Source organism: Mesocricetus auratus, unplaced genomic scaffold, assembly GCF_017639785.1.
Source record: "Mesocricetus auratus isolate SY011 unplaced genomic scaffold, BCM_Maur_2.0 Super-Scaffold_100676, whole genome shotgun sequence".
NCBI lineage: Eukaryota > Metazoa > Chordata > Mammalia > Rodentia > Cricetidae > Mesocricetus > Mesocricetus auratus.
In genome coordinates, this window is record NW_024429266.1 from 15308478 (window position 1) to 15331458 (window position 22981).

Here is a 22981-nt window from a genome sequence, read left to right on the forward strand (position 1 = left end):
GCAATGGTATTTAAAATATGACATCATGGAATGTTTAATAGGTGACAAACACTATTCTATTATAAATGGTTTTATGTTCAAATAATTAGTTTCCTCTTAGGATAGTTTTAACAGAAAGTTAGAAAGATAATAAAATTCTCATCAGCACTTCTATTGTTTTAAATTCTTTAAATGTTTTATTGAGGTAAGATTAACAAATTAAAATTGTATACATTTAAAGATACAGCAAAATGCTTTGATATACACATATAGTGAATTATTACAACAACTAAGGTAATTAACATATCTATCACCTCATTAATTTCTGTTTGTATAAGGAGAACACTTAAATCCACTGTGGGTTGTTTCTATGGACAGGTGATTTGCTTTAAGTTTTCATTTTCAGAAATACTGCAAATGTCTTTTTCACAGCATATATTTAACTGGTGCTCACTATTGTCGTCTTGCAAACAAAGATAAATAAGCCATGATGTCCCCACCAAAAAGGGAAAACTGCCAGGAATGGTGGTTCATATGTGCAATCCCAGCACTTGGAAGGCTGATACAGATGGACTAACATGAGTTCAAGACCACCTTTGTCTACACAGCAAGTTCCAGGCCAGCCTGGACCACAGAATAAGACCTTGCCAAAAAGTAAAGAGGTCATGAAGTTGGCGGGGTAGGATGTGGGAGTGGTACTAGGAGACCTTAGGGGATAAATATGATCAGAATACCCTGCAAGAAATTCTCAAGGAATTAATAAAATATTTTAAAGAATGCACAAAAAGAACAGGAGCCTTCCAAATGGGGAAATTTGGGGAGGGGGTTGGCTCAATGGATAAAGCCCTGGCCCAGTAAGCATGAAGACCAGAGTTCAGATCCCCAGAGCCCACATAACTGCTAGACTAGCCAACAGCAAGTTCTGTGTCCACGCAAGAGACCGACCTCGATATATAAAAGAAAAGCAACCAAGTAAGACACCAGTGTTAGTCCCTGACATCCACATGCATGCACCTGTACACACGTGTGTCCCAACACATGTGGACGACAAACACATGGGGAAAATGGGAAATTTGGACACAAACATGTGAACTGGGAGCATGCCACTGGACATTTTTAATAAAGAGGGGAAAGGGGGGTGGAACTCACTGGTAGAGCACTTACCTAGTGTTCTCAAGGCCCTGGCTTCAACCTCCAGCTTTGGGAAGGGACCAGAGGAGAATGGCAGAGAACATAAAGCTCGAAACGGAGCTCTGCTACCAGTCCTCAGAACAGTTAACTGCTGAAGTTTAACGTACTCCATCTAATGGCTCAGAAGCTCCAGCAGCCACATGTAAGACTTATTTATGTATGTTAAATACCTATGGCATATTTCTATCCAAAGGGGTTGAGTTACTACTCAAGCAGAAATGGCAATATGCAACAGCTGGCAATTTGCAAAATTTATTCACAATTCAGAAGAGTTACAGAGCTAACATAGAAAAACACAGGACGGGGCTGGAGAGGTGACTCAGTGGTCACAGCACTGATGCTCTTACAGAGGACTCAGCTCAGTTCCCAGCACTCACAGGGCAGCTCACAACCTTTTCTAACTGTAACTTAAGCCTTCTAGCCTTCTTCTGACCTCTAAGCGCACTGCATATATATATGTATGTATGTATGTATGTATATACAAAACAGACACACACATAATTTTTTAATTAACTTAACTTAATAAAAAAGAAAATGCAACTTCTTTTTTTAAAAAAGCCACAGGACACTGGAAGTGTATTATACTTTCCAGGAAAAAGCTCAGCTGTTACCAAGACCGAGTGAAGTCAATTCAAGAGCCTCATATTGAAATATCCACTGGCTTCTTCCTGTGCTGACTGGGGTCTTTTTAAAAACTGGACACTGCCTTGCTCATTAAATCGTATTAATGCTATAGATGTACATAGAGTGCTTGTCTAGCATGGGCTTTGGCCTCAACTTTTAGCACCAAATAATAAATAAATAAACAATATATTTACCAATGTTTGACCAAGGATGAACTTATTAAAAATCCATCTTCAAAGCAGGGTGTGGTGGCACACACCTTTAACCCCAACACTTGGGAGACAGGGGGAGCTCTTAGTTCAAGGCCAGCCCTGTCTACAAAGTGAGTTCCAGGACAGCAAGGGATACACAGAGAAAACTCTGTCTGAAAAAAATATAAAACAAAAATCTTCCGTCTAATCAAGGTATGTAGTCCAGTGGTAGAGTGCTTACCTAGCATGTTGGCTATGGGGTCCAGGCCCTAGCACCGCAAAATAAAACAAATCCCTCTAGCTTCTGTGTCATTTACAAACAGGAGAACAATAATGTCTACTTGAAGGAGTTGTGCGACAGTTTTATGAGGCAGGATATGATGATTTTGTGAACTGCAAGAGCTGATAGTAATGACATTACCCACAATGCAAACCGTCTTCTTCTATGTAGTGCAATGCTACTACTCTTCCTTAAAAGACTATGTAGAAACTTCAGGCATAGGCACACTCACTAACCCTGTGGACCTGTTTCTTCAGAAGTTTGGCCTTGCCTCTTATCTGTTGGTTGTTGTTTTGGTTTGGGTGTATGGTGCTGGGTATTGAACTAGGGCCTCCCAAGTGCTAGGCAAGCACTCTACTACCTAGCTATATACTTGGCACCCTGCATCCTCTCTATAAAATGCCATGTGAAATGTAGCAACTAATAATACAAGGCTTTAAGATACTAGCTATAGGGCTGGAGAGATGGCTCAGAGGTTAAGAGCACTGACTGTTCTTCCAAAGGTCCTGAGTTCAATTCCCAGCAACCACATGGCTGCTCACAGCCATCTGTGATAAGATCTGGTGCCCTCTTCTCAAAAATACATGCAGGCAGAATATTGTATGTATAATAAATAAATCTTTAAAAAAAAAAAAAAGATACTAGGTATGTGGTGGTGGTGGCGGCGGCTGCGGTAATTCCAGCTTTAATTCCAGCACTAGGGGGGCAGAGGCAAGCAGATCTCTGTGAGATCCAGGCCAGCCTGCTCTACAAAGTGAATTGCAGAACAGCCAGGACTGTTACACATAGAAACTCTATCTTGAAAAACAAAAAGATGCTAGGTATATTGAATACCTTGTCACTTACCCCCAGAGGACAGGATGTATGTCCTGACCCCATCACCACCACATGCATACACATTATTCCTCATAAGTGTCTTTGGACTGCATGAAGATGCTAACACATATCTACTCTTCAAAAGACCAAGCCCTGGAGTGGCAGATAGAGCTCAGTTGTCAGTGTTTGCCTGCAGTGAATGGGTTAGATCCCCACAGCAGAGAGCAGACTTGGCGGCTCATGGCTGTAATCCCACACTGGGAGGTATAGGTGTGAGAGCATCAGACAAGGTCATCCTCAGCTACATAAAGTTTGAGGCAGATCTGGAATATATGAGGCCCTGAGTCCAAAGCAAAACAACAAAAGTCATTTAAAAACCCAGCTCCCAGGCCGGGCGGTGGTGGCGCACACCTTTAATCCCAGCACTCGGGAGACAGAGGCAGGAGGATCTCTGTGAGTTTGAGACCTGCCTGGTCTACAAGAGCGAGTTCCAGGACAGCCTCCAAAGCCACAGAGAAACCCTGTCTAGGGGAGGAGGGGACAGCTCCCCCATTACTGTAAATGTGAGTGAAGCAAGTGATAACCGAGTTGGTTTCATCTATGTGGAGGCTCTACATGCTGCAAAGTAACCCAAGCAGCGTTTACAGCAAAGTCCACTCACAAGTACCATTTATCTGAATAGTGTACTCTCCAATATGCTTCTCATCCTCCAAGTGTGGAGGAAGTTGACTTCCTGCCACCAAAGGTCCCCTCTCTAAGACTGTCATGGTGTCCTCAGATGCTCTAGGGCCCTGTAACATGGCGCTGACTCCACAAATATAGAAACACTATAGTGTTTTCTACAATGCCAATGCTTACATCTCAATGCCTGCAGAAAGCATCATTTTCGTTCTACTTTAGTGTCGAGTCCGTTTTCTTGACCTATTTGCATCTGACCTATTTGCACTGGCCTTGGGAGGTTAAGTGCCTATCAGAGCCTCATTCTGTCAGGTGTCCTGATGGGAACAGTCTACACTTCTTTCCTCACATCTGCATGTGAAACCCAGGGCCATATCTTCTCATTGCAGCACTGTGTATTTTAATGCCAAACCCACTCAACTAGAACAACAAAACACAAAGTGGAAATTCATCTCTACCTAGCGGCATAACAACGAACCAGTAAGATGAACTATTTCATGCTTCACAAAAACACAGGATAATATCAGTAGCTAAAAAGGGTTATAAAGCACTGCTTCCGATCAGCAAACAAGAAATACACATGGATTTTTAAAACTTTTTTAGCAAAAAATGAGATAATTCAAGATAGATGCTAAATATCATCTGACACATACATTTTTATATAAACCATTCTTCAAAATAACATAAATATAGAAAACATCTAACCTTGGATTGAATAAAATAATAACAACAATTGATCAGTATTTACCAGAAGTGTTCCCTTTGTAATTGATTTTAAATGTTTACTTATTTTTTTATCAAATGTCAAGCCCTGCATATAAGTGCTCAACCACTAAGCTACATCCCTACCCCATAAACAGAAAAAATTTAAGCCACTGCCTTTAAGAAATTACTAACTCTGAGGAGAAAAACGGCTCCATGGCTAGGGTGCTTCTCACCAAGCCTCAAGCTGAGTCCATCCCTGGGAACTGAACAAGAGACCCAACTCCAGCAAGGTGTCCTCTGATCTCCACACAGGAGCCATGCCACACATGCACATGCGTGTAAGCACACACAAACATTTTTATTTATTCTAAAGATCTACCAGCTGTTTGACAAGAATTAGGACACTCTATGCTGTAAGTTCTTTTTACATTACTGAAAGAATTTAAAAACAGAATGAACTACCCTTCTGTTGAATAACTTGATTCTTTAAATCAAGTGGAAACTGAATCAGTGAGCAAGGAACCTTCCAGTTCCGATTTCTAAAATTTGAAGTCATAGAGCATTAGTTTCCCCGCATGCCCTTCTCAGGGCAGGCTCAGAGCTGCAACTGCACTAACTGTTCATCCTCCTTGGCTCCCTCCCACCTAGGGGTAACTGCCCCTCCTGGCCCTAGTGGAATTGTTTTATATTTAACTGGCAGCTAGGTGCTTTTATCTCACAGGCAGAAGACTAGAGGAACACCCTAGGGAATCAAAACTGCAAAAGAAAATTCTCGCAGACTTTGGTACTGGGGACTCCAAAATTACCTAAGGTTTAAAATTGACTAGCTCTGCTAGTGCCATCGTGGCACAAAGCTTGTGGGGGTAACCCACCAATATCTGACTGGATTGAAGGCCCACTCCGTGAGATGGAACTCATCCCCAACATTCTTGGGTGGCCAAGAACCAGAGACTAGAACAAGCATGGCCTAGCTCATCACTCACCCATCTCTAACACAAGCTGGCAAGCTCTCCTCATTCTTCCTTGGTTCTAACGCAACCTTCAGTGGATTCCTAAGCAGTTGTACTTCAACCTAGTCCTGAAATGCAGAGTAAGGTCATCTGAACTTAGAAATAAACACTAAGCATGGCTAACCCTGATCACGTTGTTCTATACACTCAACACCCAGCTCTCATCACAGCACTGTAATGCTGCCGTAGCTACGGCTCCACTGCTGTGAGGAGACACCTTGACCAAGGCGACCTTCAGAGGGAAGCATTTAATTGGGGACTGCCTACAGTGTCAGAGCATCCATGATCATCATGGTAGGAGCACATTGGCAAGCAGGCAGGCATGCAGGTGGAGCACTAGCTGAGAGCTCACATCTGATCCCCAAGTTGCAGGCAGAGAGAAACTGGACCTAGCTTTTAAGCTTCAAAGCTCACCTCCACACTCCATAACACACCTCCTCCTCCAAGACCACACCTCCTAATCCTTCCTAAATAGTCCACCAACTGGGAACCAGAAAGTCAAATAAATGAGCGTGGGGGGGGGCATTCTCCTTCAAACCACCACAACTGGCTGCTATGGAAATGTTCCTCTCTTCAACCTCTGTTTCTAATTAATATAAGCAGATGATATTCCCAGCCATCATGTCTGAGCCTGATCCACATCCTCCATGGCTTCTCCAGTCACTAAGGGGGTAGCACAGCCATCAAAATAAGTACCATGCCAGCAAGGGGAGACTCTTCCAAGGAGCAAGTTAGGGCTGAGGGTGTGTCATCAGCCAGGTGGCTAAGGTCTTCCTTCTTCCATCTCTTCCACCCACGTGTCAAACCTGCACTGTATTCTGACACTCCCCTACCTCCTCCCGCTCTGACAGTGCCCACGAAGTCTCTTCCACATCTACTGCTCAGTGTTGGCTTCTTAGAGTGTCCACAGAACCACATGTGTCATCACACGTGATACAAAGAACACGGGCAGTGAGACAGACTTCTGAGTCAGGCTGGCTCATGGCTTTGTAGGCCAAAATGGGATGGCGTGCTGTGGAAGTCTAGTGATAAAGAGTTCATGAACGGTAACTGAGAACATGTAAGAGAAGAGGCTCGCCCTTGCAGGAACCCATCCAATGCAAGCAGAGTAACATCAAGAGAAGAGCAAAGCCGTAGTGCAGAGCTGTATGATGCCTGAGGGAAAACGAGAAACGAGAGCTTCGGTTAGCTGTGGCTAGATGTCAAGGCCACATGACAAAGAGAAGTGTCCGTCTCCTGCAGTGAAAGGCAGACTCAGTCACACACCAATTAAACAGGAGTGGGACAATTCCGTGAAAGAGAGGGAAATAAATATATACAAATTTGATGCAAATTTTTCTTTACTTTTTATGATATTTAAATTTTTAAACCTCACTGATGTTCAATCTTCATTGTGGATTTGACTTGCTAAGATCACCTGGAAGAATGAGGAGACAGCTCAGGCAATAACGACGCATCACCAAATATCAAGAGTCATCTTGGAAATGCACCTGCAGGTGTATCTGTCAGAGTGTTTGCAGAAAGGGTCAACTGAAGAAGGAAGACCGCCCTAATGTGGGCAGCATCACTCCACAGGTCAGGGTCCAGGGCTGAATCAAATGGAGAAGGGGAGTGAGCGCCAGCGTTCATCAATGTCTCCTAACAGCAGGTGCAGTGTGACCAACTGTCTCCTGTTCCTGCCATCATCTGTCCCTACCAGGACAGACTCAAACTGTGTGCCAAAGGACACGTCTCTGTCCCTCCTTACGTTGTTTTTTGCAGGTATTTATTACAACAATAAAAAAGGAACATATATACCATCCTTAGATCAGACTCCAAGTAACAGACTGTGGGGAGGGACATACACTCTAGTGTGACATCCCTGAAATAGAAAATGCAACAGTTAAAGACATCAAGGGGTGTTTACATGCTAAGGCCAGAGATACTTAAGGCCAGAGTCCCGGTGGCAAAGGCCTGGCTTGCTGCACGTAACATGGAGACATCAAACCCCAGGGCACTAGCTAGACAAATCCCCTGGAGGCGCTAGGCTTGCATCCACCCCTTTCTAACAGGAGGTGGCAGCCTTGTGCTGCAAAAGACGGCACTTCGGGCCACAGGCGCCCCTCAGGAACTGCCCTGCATCTCTCTCCTATAAGGCAGGCTGGTAAACTGAGTTAAATCCCAGCATAACCTAGCTAGGGAAGCACTGGGCCTATCAGGGGAGGAAAGAAAATGCATAGTGAAGGAAGAAATGAAACTAGCTGGCGAGACTAGGAGGCAAGCCTTGTGGCGACCGGAGGACTAAAATATAAGACTAGGAAAGCAAAAAACTGCTCAGGTGCTTCGCATGGCACTGGGCCCATCCCTCGGGCAAGAAACCCAGGGGGTAAGGACCACTTATGCCAGAGAGGCTCTTAGGGGCCTGGAATAAATAAGTGATAACTAAACAGCAAGTGAAATGGAGAGGCCAGTTTTCTCCTTAGCATGGACTGACTGGAGCAGATATAGTATTCATGAGCCAGAAACCCACCACAGGATTGCATTCATGGAAGACGCCCTGCATCGGGGACACACTGGAGAAAACAGCCTAAGCAGCACTCGGGTCAGGATGGTCGCCTCGTCAGACCTGGGTTCACTAGGTCACTGGGTACACAAACCTGGGCTGGTTAACATCTGTGGGGTAATCTGCCAGCCTCTAGCTCATGGCAATCATGTAAAGTTGTCTAAGCACAGAAGCTATGAGGCCTCGGCAACACTGACTACTAAGGCTAAACAGAGAACCAAGGTGTGCTAGTGGCTCTCAGACATAAACTTGATTGCACCTAGAATGAACTAACGAGTGAAGGATTTTTCTTAATTAAATCATTTGAAGTGGGAAGATCCACTTCTAATCCAATCTTTGCAGCAGGAAGACGGCAGTTTAATCCAGATCTTTTGGGGTGGGGAGAGTCACCTTTAATCTGGACCACGTGTTCTACTAGCAGCCTGTATACAGGACAAGGAAGAAGAAAGCTCTCTCTTGTTATTGCTTGCTCTCAACCTCAGCAGCAAGTCCACTCCTTCACTGGCGTTAGAACCCACTTCTTTGCAATTCTGGTGTATACTGAAGAGCTGCTGACAAGTCCAGACTCAAGGACTAACAACTACTGGATTCTTGAACCTTCCATTCATAGGCGGCCATTGTTGGATTAGTAAGACCTTTAAGTCATTCTAACAGAGAGAGAGAGAGGTTCATTCTACTAATTCTGTTACTCTCTAGAGAACCCTGACTAATACACAGGAGATCCCGAGATATGTTCTCAGGAGCACAGTACATTAATAACAAAACAGAGGCGAGCAGGGACACTGCTCACCATTCACAACAGGCAAGTGTGGAGGAGCAGGTGGCTGAAGATGCCCCCCAATAAAAAGGCACAATCCTAGCTTAGTTCTGAAGCCTAAATCAACACTGGTTTGTTTGGGGTTTTGAGACATCTTTTAGCTTTCCTGTGTAATGTAATTCTCTTTACTTCTATGTAAGTCATAGACCTTTAAATAGTCTTTCTCTCTCCTCCCAGCGCCCACGCACTAGATAGCTCTGACAATCGAAGGCAGGGCTGCCGGGTAACCTGCGTGCAGGAAGAGTTGCGTGAACCCTTCCTTCTCACAGCTGCTGGCTTTGTAACATCCTACACAGACAGGGATTTCCTGGAGCAAATTGCTACTTTTGGAGTATCAAATAGATGAAGCAATGTTGAGGAATTTGAAAACTGCTCTATTTTGAAAGATTTCAGATCTTCAGGAAGCAAAGACCTGAGAACTTAAAAAGTTATGTTAGTGATGTCTCTGTCCTAAAATTCAATTTCCAGATAAAAGTTTCACAATGTTTACAGAATAATTTTATATATATTTGGAGAGAGAGAACGTGTGTGTGTGAGTGTGTGTGTGTGTGTGTGTGTGTGTGTGTGAGCATGCTCATGCTCGTGCTCGTGTATATGTAGAGGTCAGAGAACAGCTGTGGGAATCAGTATGCTTCTTCTATCATGTAGATTCCAGGAATGAAACTCAGGTTGTCAGGCATAGATAGCAGCAAGGTCCCGTAGCTACTCAGCCATCTGCCAGCCCTGAAATAATTTTAAAAGCACATTTAAACTGTTTGTTCTCTGGTTATTATAGAACATTTAGCAATATGATATTTACCCTTAAGTATTTACTGTTGTGGATTTTCAATATCCTAAATGTATTTGATAAGTATAAATATGTGTGTTTTCTTCTCATTTATCTGGTAAAACTCAAGAAGGGTAGTCAAAACTGCTGTAACTCTATTGCTAAAATTTAGCTGGAATAAATCGTGTTGGCATACCCAGTAAACTTTTACAGAACTTATATAGGTTGGTAACCCAATTGAACCATAACTACTATATATGATTTTCAGGAAAAATGAGTCTCCAATTTTCAAATTTTTTAAATTACTTATATTTACAATATGGTCTAACTGGGGTCACTGAGCATGGCGGTGCATGCCTTTAATGCCAGCCAGCACTCAGGAGGCAGAGGCAAGCTGATTTCTGTGAGTTCCAGGCCATCCAGGGATACATAATGAGACTATCTCCAAAAAAGAAAAGGAAAGCAAGCAGCTACAGATAATATATAAATAAATGGGGTTTGTGGTGTTCGGGTGACCTAGGAAGGATTTTTTTCAGACTCCTAATATATATTCAAACACACTTAAGCCATTCTCCCTCCCTGATCTTCAGTTCTTACTCCTGTTTATTGAATACACACTGATTCTCTTTTGTTTGTTTTCATTTTGGTTTTTTCTAGACGGGTTTCTCTGTGTAGCCCTGGCTGTCCTGGAACTTACTCTGTAGACCATGCTAGCCTCCACCTCAGAGATCTGCCTGCCTCTGTCACCCAAGCGCTGGGATTAAGGGCATATGGGACCATGCCTGCTACACACTCATTCTTATTTCACCACAAATTCATCTCCCAATACCTACCTTCCTCATAGAGCCTCTTCGCCTCTCCCAGCACCAGTTACTTTGGGGAGGGGGAGATAAGGTGGGTTCACAGGAAACACAAGCCTTTTTCCTAATCTTCATTCAAAATAACTTTTGAGATTCCAAAGTAGAAAAACAATGTATTCTTACAACTTAGAATATCTTACTAAATATTTCCAAACAGTAATGAAAAAAGATCTACTGTGATTCGTGTCTGCAATATCCCCCACAGGCTCATGCTTTCAACACTTGTTCCCTAACTGGTGGCACTGTTGGGGGAAAGTCATGGAACTTTCAGGGAGTGAAGCCTAGCAAAAGGCTAGGTAGCTGGGGTGGGCCTTTGGAGACTACACCCACCCCTGCTTCCAGCTTCCCTGGTACACCATCAAGTGGGAGCCTCCACCATGTCTTCCAGTCACAATGAACTGAAGGCCTCAAAATCAGTGGCTCTCAACCTGTGGGTTGTGACCCCTTTGGCAAAATCTCTATCTCCAAAAATAATTACACTATTATTCGTAACAGTAGCAAAATTAGTGATGGAGTAGCAACAAAAATAATTCTGTGGTTGGGGATCACCACATCATGAGAACTGGATTAGAGAATCACAGTATTGGGAAGGTTGAGAACCACTGCCCTAGAACCTTCTCCAAAACAAGTCTTAGCTCTCTCAAGTTGTCTTCGTCAGCGATTGTGGCCACAGCAAAGTGACAACAACTAAGCTTGCCAAGGTGCTGAGATCTGCGCAGCCGTCGCCCATCTGACTTTGAACTAATTGACTTTTACAGGGCTTCTCCATCTAAAACTGGCTTGTAATACATTAATGTCTTTGAGGCAAATTCTGAAGTAGGCATTATTATGGAGAATCAGAAATTAACTGGCTTGCCCTGTTATAAAACTGATATGCCTTCCTAGTGATAAATCACTTCACACACTTAGAGATTAGTAAATGAAAAGGCTCTTTAATATAGTACCCATGCAGCTCCAGCTAATGCTCAAAGAGGAGCTGGTCTTCAATAGACTTTCTAATTTATACTCACCATAGGTGTGTGCATCTCATATGTGCTGTCACCCTCAAACCTCCCTCAGGTTCCAATTTCCGGTTCCACTTTAAACAATTTAAAAAGATAGGAGTCTGCAAGTCTGGCAACTTGGACAGTTGAGAGATGTACACAATAAGGATATTGCCAGAATTATTTCTTTCTATTTCTTAAGCACACCAATGTTGTTCTTTAACAGATGCTGCCCAGGTCCATCTTGTTCACCTGGCAGAATTGTGCTTTTCCTGATAAGAGCACAGAGACTGGCTGGGCAGTGGTGGCGCACGCCTTTAATCCCAGCACTCGGGAGGCAGAGGCAGGCGGATCTCTGTGAGTTCGAGCCCGGGCTGGACCGACAGCCTCCAAAACAACACAGAGAAACCCTGTCCCGTAAAACCAAAAAAAAAAAAAAAGAGCACAGAGACTTAATGGCAGGGTGCATGTTCTTTAATACGGGATGAGTCTAATGGCTGGTTGTCAGCCAGATTTCTCCTTTTGCTATGGGAATAGAGCCTAAGTGGAGGTCAATCTTGGTAAATCAATATTGACAGAAGCTTTCTTGGTATCTCTAAACTTCCATTGTGGAACAAACTTTTCATCCCTATAGTTTCTAACAAGTGTGGTGAGTACACTACTTTCCTCCCAGTCACAATGGAGGCAGCACTCCTTTAGCTAAATTCTACTTGGTGTCACTTAATAGTTCCTAATGACAATTATTAGTAAATCCTTTGTAGCATCAATTTTACTACTTCAAGTTTCTCCTACATCAGCCTGAAATCTTGAATTTCTTCTTTATAATATAGCATAGAATGTTGTAGAATAATCTTTTGTACACTGTGAAGATGTGTCTTTATCAAGACGCCTTCTGATTGGTTTAATAAAGAGCTGAATGGCCAATAGCTAGGCAGGAAGATGTCAGATGGGACTTCCAGGCAGAGAGAGAGGAGAGGAGATGACTCTAGGCACAGGAGAGACGACGTGGGACACAGAGAGGACACAGGAGGTGCAAGATAGAAGACAGGTAAAAGGCCACAGGCAAACCGAAGATTGATACAAATGGGTTAATTTGTTATAAGAGCTAGTGGGACAAGCCTAAGCTACAGGCTGAGCTTTCATAATTAATAATAAGTTTCTGTGTCATTTTTTGTGAGCTGGTGGCCCAAAGAAAAATCCTTCTACAAGACAATAGACTAGGACTCTATCAGTACAAAGAGTAAGGAGATAAGCCAAATTCCACATCTTTGTTTATCTCTCTTATCCTTTGCCAATCCTCCAACCAAACCGCCCAGGCAAAGAAAAGCAACTCCGTGGCCCAGGCATCTTTTCCCCATTTCATATTCAATCAGAGACCTTTCTGTAAGCAGAATGGAGTGTGAAGTTCCCTGGGCATGGACTGCTCAACCACTGTTTTCTTTCTCCCAGCTAGCTTTCACTGCAAACAATGACTGTAAATGACTCTTGTTTTGGACTCAGCTCCTACACTAGGTCCCAGAGAACAGACTTAAAACCAAAATGGAGTCACCCATGATAAAGTTAAACACTGCCAAATGGAAATTCCCCAGGAAAGCTAGTTTCAATGGGCATGATAATAAAGTCCTTCTGTTTGAATCATTGGCAAAAATAAGTAGTCTACAGTAACTTGATGTTAACTTGTCAATGATTCTCCTATTGTTCTGTCTCCCTTCTGGCTGAGGACAGCAAGAACACTAGCCTCCTCTGCTTACCCTTTCAAGGACTCCATAACCACAGAGGGAAGCCAATCAAGATCTTTTAACTAACAATGGTTAAACTTTGTTATTATTATGAAAAGTAATTTTTAGGTTTTTTAGATTGGTTAATGTTCTCTACTTTGGTCTAATTACTATTATGTGTTCTGAAATTTAGTTTTATTTCCTTAAATAGATAAAAGTTGCATTCTCTCTGTGAAGCAACATTATTACTAAATATATCTGTTGTTAGTCTTTCTCCACATGGCCTATCTTCAACTAATTTAAAAACTATGTATCAGCAGTTGTCATTTCTTCATAGTCGGTTCTTCAAGACTTGATCAAAATGCTTTCCAGTCCCACTGGCTGACTTACATTCATAGCTCTCCTAACACTCTCAAACAGCACTCTCAGTAGTTTAGGGAATTTTTAGCTTTGTGTAAAATTTTTTATTATTATTACAAGGAGTTCTAGACTCAGCTGAGCGACCTACCTCTGCAATGAAATCATGTAGCTCTCCTTCAGTAGGGCAGCATCCCAGTGATCTGATAATTGTCCCAATCTCTCTACGAACAAAAAAAAAAGTTGTAAACAATTTTAGAATATAAATTTTGGAAGGGCAAGTGTGGTGTAAATTATCAAATAATTATCTAGATTATTTCAGACCACAGGTAATAAAGCAAATCACCTTGCTCACACAGTACTGGCTCACAACTCTCTGAGAAACTCTCTAGGGAAAGTAAAAGACACACAAATGCACCAAGACAGACCAATGTTTTCACTGGCCAGCATAATGCAAACCCTGACTAGTTCAAGATCTCAAAACTCTAGAGAAGACATCAGGACAGGAGGAAGAAGGAATGACAGCCACCTGATAGCTGCTTTCAACTGTTGCTTAACTCTCATGGAGAAGGAAAGAGTACGTATGTTAAATATTTAGCGTGCTAATATGCACCTAGCTAATCTAACCTTGCACTGTGGGAACCTCATGGGTCCTGCTGGGGGCTAGCTACTGTTCTAACTAGAGACAGGCTAGATTAAATTTTAGTTCACTCTGCTTGCTGTACTCCTGCCTGCTTCAGTTGAATCCCATCCTCTTATCTTGAAAAAGCAAATGCTTACAAAGCTGTCTGTAGAAATAGTTGGCCATATTTGCTAAAGTAAGAATGTCCCAATGGCTACCCACAACATCTGCTTCTGTAAACACACTTAAACTGCAATAGTAACATCCTTTCAGTGGTCATGAGACCCAGAGACCACCCTCATATGGTCCATGCAGACAGGAATCTTCACATTTGCTCAAACTGCATAAGTTGTAAGAAACTGCAGGATGGGACCAGACTTTGCAAAACACTAGCTTCGGTCCATGCCTACTGGACTCCAGCTCTCTGGATGCTGCTTGGTTTTTTGTCTTTTTGTTTGTTTGTTTGTTTTAATTTTATGTGCATTGGTATTTTGCCTGCATGTTTGTCTGTGTGAGGGTGTCAGATCTTGGAGTTGTAAGCTGCCATGTGGGTGCTGGGAATTGAACCCAGGTCCTTTGGAAGAACAGCCAGTACTCTTAACCGCTGAGCCATCTTTCCAGTCGCTGCTTGGTTTGAAAGCTGGCCTCAGGTTCCAACATCTGTAGAATGATGATGCTGTTATCTACACCGGAGTTTTGCCAAAGCGGCCCCATTACTGACAAAGAACATAAAGAATGGTCTCTCGCACCAATCTACAGAGGGTGAAATCACAACTCCACAACTGGCCAGACTGGACAAGATCCCTACCTAAATATACCTAAAGGCAAAACAGCCAGTACCTTCCTCCAAACACATAAATGGATCTGGGGACACAAGGAGAGTCAAATTCTAATATAATGGAAAGCTCAGCTGAGGATAATATAGCCACTCAGTAAGTATTAATTACTCTCTTTCCTTCCTTCCCCATAACAATGAAATTCAATCCAACAAATAATCCAAGAAAAGTATACATTCAATTCAATAGTCTCTGCAAATAATAATGGGATTTGTAGTAGATTTTTATACATTTCCATTAAAATTAAAGTCATATTTGAATGTTAATTGAATTTCACATACATTCATTCACTCAGTACTTTAATTTCCTTACCATTCTGGATGATGTGAGAAGAATTTTATTTGCAGTGTATTTTACTTGTGAGGAAAAAGACGACAAACACTTTAAGAATTACTAGATTCTTTGCTTAGAGGCTGTGGTGAGCGTTAACAAAAGAGAGAAGCCAGACCAGCAGTGGGGACCTTCGTTGCTCACATTTCCTCATGACAAATGGTCGCCACCACACCAGGCAAGGTGTACTGCCTAGTTTTGTCAACTCAACACAAACGGGAGTTATCTAGAAAGAGTGCCCTAACTGAGGCACTGCCTCCCCCAGAGTCTGTGCTGTGTGATGCTCCTGACCATTACACCAACATAAAGCTCAACAAAGGACATTAGATTCAGGGGTCTTGTTCTGAAAAGAAAAATGGGGAAAATAGAAATGACAGGATAAAAGGGTAGATGATTGAATCTACTTCAAACTAAAGTGGCAACTGCTCTTGGCTTTTTCTTTTTCTTAGCTTTTTTTATTTAAATTAGAAACAATCTTATTTTATATATCAATCCCAGTTCCCTCTCCCTCCCATCCTCCCATGGCTCCCACTGACCCTCATCCCATCCCTCTTCTGCTCCATAGAAAGGGCAAGGCCTTCCATGGGGAATCATCAAAGTCTGTCACATCATTTGGGGCAAGGCCTAGGCCCTCCCTTGTGTGTCTAGGTTGAAAGAGTATCCCTCTATGGGGAAATATTGTTGCACTACCAGAGGCCCCATAGACTGCCCAGGTCTCCTAACTGACACCCATGTTCAGAGGGTCTGGTTCCATCCTATGCTGGTTTCTGAGCTGTCAGTCTGGGGTCCATGAGCTCCCCCTTGTTCAGGTCAGCTGTTTCTGTGGGTTTCTCCAGTCTGGTCCTGACCCCTTTGCTCGTCACCCCTCCCTCTCTACAACTGGATTCCAGGAATTTGGCTCAGTGCTTAGCTGTGGATCTCTGCTTCTGCTTTCATCAGCTACTTATGGAGGCTCTTCAGTGGCATATAAGGTAGTCATCATTCTCATTATAGGGGAAGGACATTTATGGCAGCCTCTCCACTATTATTTACATTCTTAGTTAGGGTCATCCTTGTATATTCTAGACATTTTTTGTAGTGCCCGCAAGGGCAGAACACTTCTTAAGGATTCAGACAAGGGCCAGAGGACTGAAATGAAGACAAAAGACAGCAAGTCATTCTTGCAAGGAGAATGTCCTTCATTGTAACAAGAGGGGAGCATTATATACCAGTTGGCAGGCATGGTGGAAAACTACCAAGGTCAGAAGTATGTGTTCCTAAGGCCCTCCGACAATAAGGATGGGCAGATAACAGGAACTTACATTCAGGCTTTACTGGAAGGAGGGGACAAGAGGTATTTGTTAGAAGCTCCTAGTCACAAGCTGGTCAGCAGACCCCCATGGGGGAAGGGTGCAACAATTTACCTAATGCCAGAATTCTCTTTAAACCTATGATGGCTCCCTCTATTACGACATCTCTTTTCTTGCTCTTCTCTATTCTTTCCCTGACTCGGTCTTCCTGCTCCCTCGTGTCTTTCTCCCCGCTCTTCTTCTCCCCTTCTCTTTCTCCTAACTCCCTCTCCTTTCCCCCCCCCCATGCTCCCAATTTGCTCAGGAGATCTTGTCCCTTTCCCCTTCTCCGGGCAGGGGCTATGTATGTTTCTCTTAGGGTCCTCCTTGTTTCCTAGCTTCTCTGGAGGTGTGGAATATAGGCTGGTAATTCTTTGCTCTATGTCTAAAATCCATATATGAATGAGCACATACCATGTTTGTCTTTTTCTGACTAGGTAGTTTCTTCTAGTTCCATCCATTTGCCTGAGAATTTCAAGATTCCATTGTGTCCCATCCCGTCGTCCCCCCGCTGAGTAATACTCCATTGTATAAATGCAACTACTAGTCTTAAATATTTCAATTTGTATGGATTTTTGCATATTGATACAAATTTAAAGTTAATTTTGTTACAGTATGTATGCTTCTACTCTTGTTTGGGGTGTCATGTTTATGCAACTCATTTAAAAATGTAATTAAGAAATACAGATTAATATTAATATATAATGGTCAAACTTACTAGGAATGTTTTCAAGGACATACACAGATTTAGATAGGTAGATGGTCTTCAAACACTTCAAAGAACTACAGAATATAGCATGTTTAAACCTAAGGCTTTTTATGAAAGTGAAACACATCTGCTCCTGACAGCACCAATTTACTTCACGAAGATGATGAGCATCGATGAACCTCCATACGGAGTTTGCTTTCTTTATGGCAAAAGCTAATCATTTGGGCAAAGAAACCACTCTCTGACTCAAAGCAAACTTTATTGTCAGAATGAGACAAAAATATCACACAACATCTATGGGCACGTCTATGAGTCATTTTCTTGACTAACAATTGGTGGGAGAGGGTCCAGCCCACTGTGAGTGGTGCCAGCCCTGGACAGTGGTCCCGGGCTATATCAGAAAACAAGCAGACTGAGTATGGAGAGCAAGCCAGCAAGCAGTGTTCCTCCCTGGTTCTGTTCCAGTGCTTGCCTCCAGGTTCCTGCTTGAGTTCCAGCCCCGGCTTCCCTCCATGATGGACTAAGACACCAAAGTAGAAACCAAATAAATCCTTCCCTGCCTGAGTTGGTTTTGGTTACAGTATCTATTACGTCAACAGAAAGCAAACTAATACAGTCTTCCTGTACATACATTTTACCCTTCCTTTGTTCCCTCTCATTTCAACCCTCTGTATTTTTTTTTTGACCATAGGGTTATCTAGGCAGATCTGAACATGACGGTCACTAGAAATACTTTACAAGATTATACTTTCTCTTATGATCTGAGCATGACGGCCACTAAAAATACATTACAAGATTATACTTTCTCTTATCTCATGAAACTGGGTAACACCAATATAATAAACATGCTATTGAAACAACAGATTAGCTACTTACTGAGTACATGAGAACAAATATTTCATAAGACAAGGATAATACTTATGTCTTGATGGGTTTCAGACTTTCCCCTTCACAACACTATCTGGTTTTGGTTACAATAAGAACTGCTTAAACGCCAGCATCTGAGGACTAACATTTAAAGCTATGCTAACTCACACAGCAAAAAGGATGACAAGAAAGGGAGTAGACAAAAACCTGACAGCTCTCGCATAGGGAATTTGAAGAATGTTGAGGTTCCTATTGTCCAATACCATAGTCACTACATCTGGCTCTTGTGGCAAAAGAATAAAATACACTCACATTTCAAAAACAGTAAAACAAGAATACAAAAATCTCACCTGTATTTAATATTCACCATAAATTTAAGATATGCTAAATATTAAAATATTTTAGACATATATGTGTAGTATATTATTAAACTATAGAACTTTGGGCAAGAGTGGCTGACACCACAAGTCATTGCTCATGCTGCCTGCAATATCACTGAGCAAGGAATCTCACGCCACTATCCACGAAACAAGAACAGGCTAACCTCCGAGCTTACAACTAGCTTACAACCAGCGAGATGAAACTTTCAGAGCACTGAGTTCCAGGAAAGGATCTGGAGACGCACAGCAGGGATGGGAGCCACGGGGGCCTAGGGGCCCCTCTAAGAACACAGCACCAGGAGCTGAAGAGGTGGAGCAGTGGTTAAAGCATCTGCTGTTCTTCCAGGGGACCCAAGCTCAGTTCCCAGGAGCCACACCAGGCAGCTCACAACCATCTGTAACTGCAGATCCAGGATGTACGAGGCCCCTGGCTCCTCTGAGGGCATCTGCACTCATGTGCATACACCCACAAGCAGAGACAAACATCCACACACTATAATTAAAAATAATAAAAAAATAAACCTTAAAAGTAAAAGAGTTCACTGGCTGAGCAGGGCAGCCATCCCGGGAGAATGCCAAGAAGCTCTCACAGGCACAGGAAGCCTTTGTGGAAGAGAGAGGACCTGGGGCAAGCAAACACCCAGGGGAGGGAGTGCTGTGGAGCTAAGGAAAACAAGGGGAAGCGGAAGCCATCTTTGGTGCTCAGAGGGTGAGAGGAAGGAAGAAGTGGCAAATTCCGTAGCCAGTTCTCACAGACTGCGAAACTCTCCACTGGAGGTGGTAAAGCAGGAGATAAGTGATGACGGGGACAAGGAGTTTCTGCTGAAAGCAGGGAGAAGTTAGATGGCAATGGATGGAGGACGACAGACCCAAGAAGTGAAGGGGAAGAAGCTTCCAAGGAGATGCAGGAGGGCTCCAGAGAGGATGCCTCTGGTTAAGCACAGGGTTTGTTTATATTTGGGAGGTTATTTGGGAAGTAGGGCACACAGGGAAGCCAGGGCCTTATGGATGCTAATGATACTCGACTTCTGAGCTCCAACCGAGCCTGTCTGTTTAGGTGGACATATGCAAATCCCCACTCTGTTTATGTGGACATACATGCAAATCCCCACTCTGTCTAGGTGGACATACATGCAAATCCCGACTCCGTTTATGTGGACATACATGCAAATCCCCATTCTGTCTAGGTGGACATACATGCAAATCCCCACTCTGTTTATGTGGACATACATGCAAATCCCCACTCTGTTTATGTGGACATACATGCAAATCCCCACTTTGTCTAGGTGGACATACATGCAAATCCCCACTCTGTCTAGGTGGACATACATGCAAATCCCGACTCCGTTTATGTGGACATACATGCAAATCCCCACTCTGTTTAGCTGGACATACATGCAAATCCCCACTCTGTTTAGGTGGACATACATGCAAATCCCCACTCTGTCTAGGTGGACATACATGCAAATCCCCACTCTGTTTAGGTGGACATACATGCAAATCCCCACTCTGTCATGTACCCACATTGTCATTGCAGGCTGGTCCGCATAAGAATCTGTGTTTACCCTCCTAAAAATGCCACCTTTGTATTGCTTAGAAACTTACATACAAGAAACAAAAGACCTCTTTTTTTTTTTTTTTTTTTTTGGTTTTTTTTTTTTTTGGTTTTTTTCGAGACAGGGTTTCTCTGTATTGTTTTAGAGGCTGTCCTGGAACTAGCTCTGTAGACCAGGCTGGCCTCGAACTCACAGAGATCCACCTGCCTCCACACACTTATACTGGAAGACTTCAACACCACACTCTCACCACTGAACAGAACTACCAGACAGAAGCTTAACAAAGAAACAAAGGAACTAACAGACCTTATGACCCAATTGGGTTTAACAGACATCTATAGAACATTCCATCAAAACACAAAAGATTATACCTTCTTCTCAGCACCACATGGAACCTTCTCTAAAATCAGCAATAAAGCAAACCTCAACAGATAAAAAAAAAAAATTGGAATAACCCCCTGTATCTTATCGGACCCCCATGGCATAAAATTAGAATTCAGCAACAACACAAATTGCAGAAACCCTACAAACTCATGGAAACTGAACAATGCTCAGTTGCATCACTTCTGGGTAAAGGAAGAAATAAAGAAAAAAACAAAGACTTCCTAGAATTCAATAAAAATGAAGGTACAACATAATTCATACACTAAGTGCCCACATGAAGAAACTGGAGAATAGTTACACTAGAGAATTAACAGCACAACTGAAAGCTCTAGAACAAAAAGAAGCAAACTCACCCAGGAGGAGCAGACACCAGGAAATAATCAAATTGAGAGCTGAAATCAATAAAGTAGAAACAGAGAAAACACTACAAAGAATCAATGAAACAAAGAGTTGGTTCTTTGAGAAAATCAACAAGATAGACAAACCTTTATCCAACCTAACCAAAAGGCAGAGAGAGAACATGCAAATTAACAAAATCAGAAATGAAAAGGGGGACACGACAACAGACACTGGGGAAGTCCAGAGAATATTTTGAAAACCTGTACTCCACAAAATTCAAAAATTTAAGGAAATGGACAATTTTCTGCATAGATATCACTTACCAAAATTAAATCAAGAACAGATAAGCAATTTAAATAAACCTATAACCCCTAATGAAATAGAAGCAATCATCAAAAGTTTCCCAACCAAAAAAAGCCCAGGGTCAGATGGTTTCAGTGCAGAATCTTACCAGAAATTCAAAGAGCTAATTCCAATACTGCTCAAATTGTTCCACACAATAAAAACAGAAGGATCATTGCCAAACTCTTTTTATGAGGCTACAATTACCTTAGTACCCAAACCACACAAAGACACAACTAAGAAAGAGAACTACAGACCAATATCGCTCATGAATATTGATGCAAAAATACTCAATAAAATACTGGCAAATCGAATCCAAGAACACATCAGAAAAATCATTTACCATGATCAAGTAGGTTTCATCCTAGAGATGCAGGGATGGTTCAACATACAAAAATCCATCAATGTAACCACCACATAAACAAAATGAAAAAGAAAAACCACATGATCATCTCACTAGATGCTAAAAAAGCCTTTGACAAAATCCAACATCCCTTCATGATAAAGGTCTTGGAGAAATAGGGATAACAAGAACAAATCTAAACATAATAAAAGCTATATACAGCAAACTGACAGCCAACATCAAACAAAATGGAGAGGAAACTCAATGTGATTCCTCTAAAATCAGGAACAAGACAAGGCTGTCCACTCTCCATATTTCTTCAATATTGTGCTTGAAGTTCTAGGTAGAGCAATATGACAACAAAAGGAGATCAAGGGGATACAAATAGGAAAGGAAGAAGTCAAGCTTTCGCTATTTGCAGATGATATGATAATTTACATAAATGGCCTAAAGAATTCTACCAGAGAATTCCTACAGCTAATAAACACCTTCAGCAAAGTGGCAGGATACAAGATTAACTCGAAAAAAACAGTAGCCCTACTGTATATAGAGAATAAAGGGGCTGACAAAGAAATCAGAGAAAAATCACCTTTTACAATAGCCACCAAATAACATAAAATATTTTGGGTTAACTCTAACCAAACAGGTGAAAGACCTGCATGACAAGAACTTTGAGTCATTAAAGAAAAAAAATAAAGAAGATACCAAAAAATGGAAAGATCTCCCATGCTCTTGGATAGGTAGGATCAACATAGTAAAATGGCAATCTTACCAAAAGCAATCTACATATTCAATGCAATCCCCATCAAAATGCCAGCACAATTGTTCACAGACCTTGAAAGGGCAACTTTACATGGAAAAACAAAAAACCCAGGATAGCCAAAACAACCCTGTACAATCAAAGAACTTCTGGAGGCATCACCATCTCTGATTTTAAGCTCTACTATATAGCTATAGTAATGAAAACAGCTTGGTATGGGCACAAAAACAGACAGGTAGACCAAAGGAATCTAATTGAAGACCGTAATATTAACCACACACCTATGAATACCTGATTTTTGACAAAGAGGCCAAAACTATAAAATGGAAAAAGTAAAGCATCTTCAACAAATGGTGCTGGTATAACTGAATGCAGACATGTAGAAGATTGCAGGTAGATAGATATATATCATCATGCACAAAACTTAAGTCCAAATGGACCAAAAACCTCAACACAAGTCCAGCCACACTGAACCTCTTAGGAAGTGGGTGGTACCCTTGAACGAATTGGCACAGTAGACTGCTTCCTGAACATAACACCAGTAGCAGATACACTGAGATCAACAATTAATAAATGGGACCTCCTGAAACTGAGAAGCTTCTATAAGACAAAGGACACAGTCAACAAGACAAAACAGCAGCCCACAGAATGGGAAAAGATCTTCACCA

The 22981-nt window shown here is 42.2% G+C and overlaps 1 protein-coding gene across 3 annotated transcripts in view; it reads right to left on the reverse strand.

Annotated features, from left to right (window-relative positions):
* The window catches only part of Efcab2 (EF-hand calcium binding domain 2), an 82776-nt gene that overhangs the window by 14338 nt on the left and 45457 nt on the right, over nt 1–22981 (reverse strand). For all 3 annotated transcript variants that reach the window (XM_013119135.3, XM_040738376.1, XM_005078152.4), the window contains exon 3: nt 13669–13741. In XM_013119135.3, the coding sequence (XP_012974589.1) occupies nt 13669–13741 (73 nt within the window). The remainder of the gene's footprint in view (nt 1–13668; nt 13742–22981) is intronic.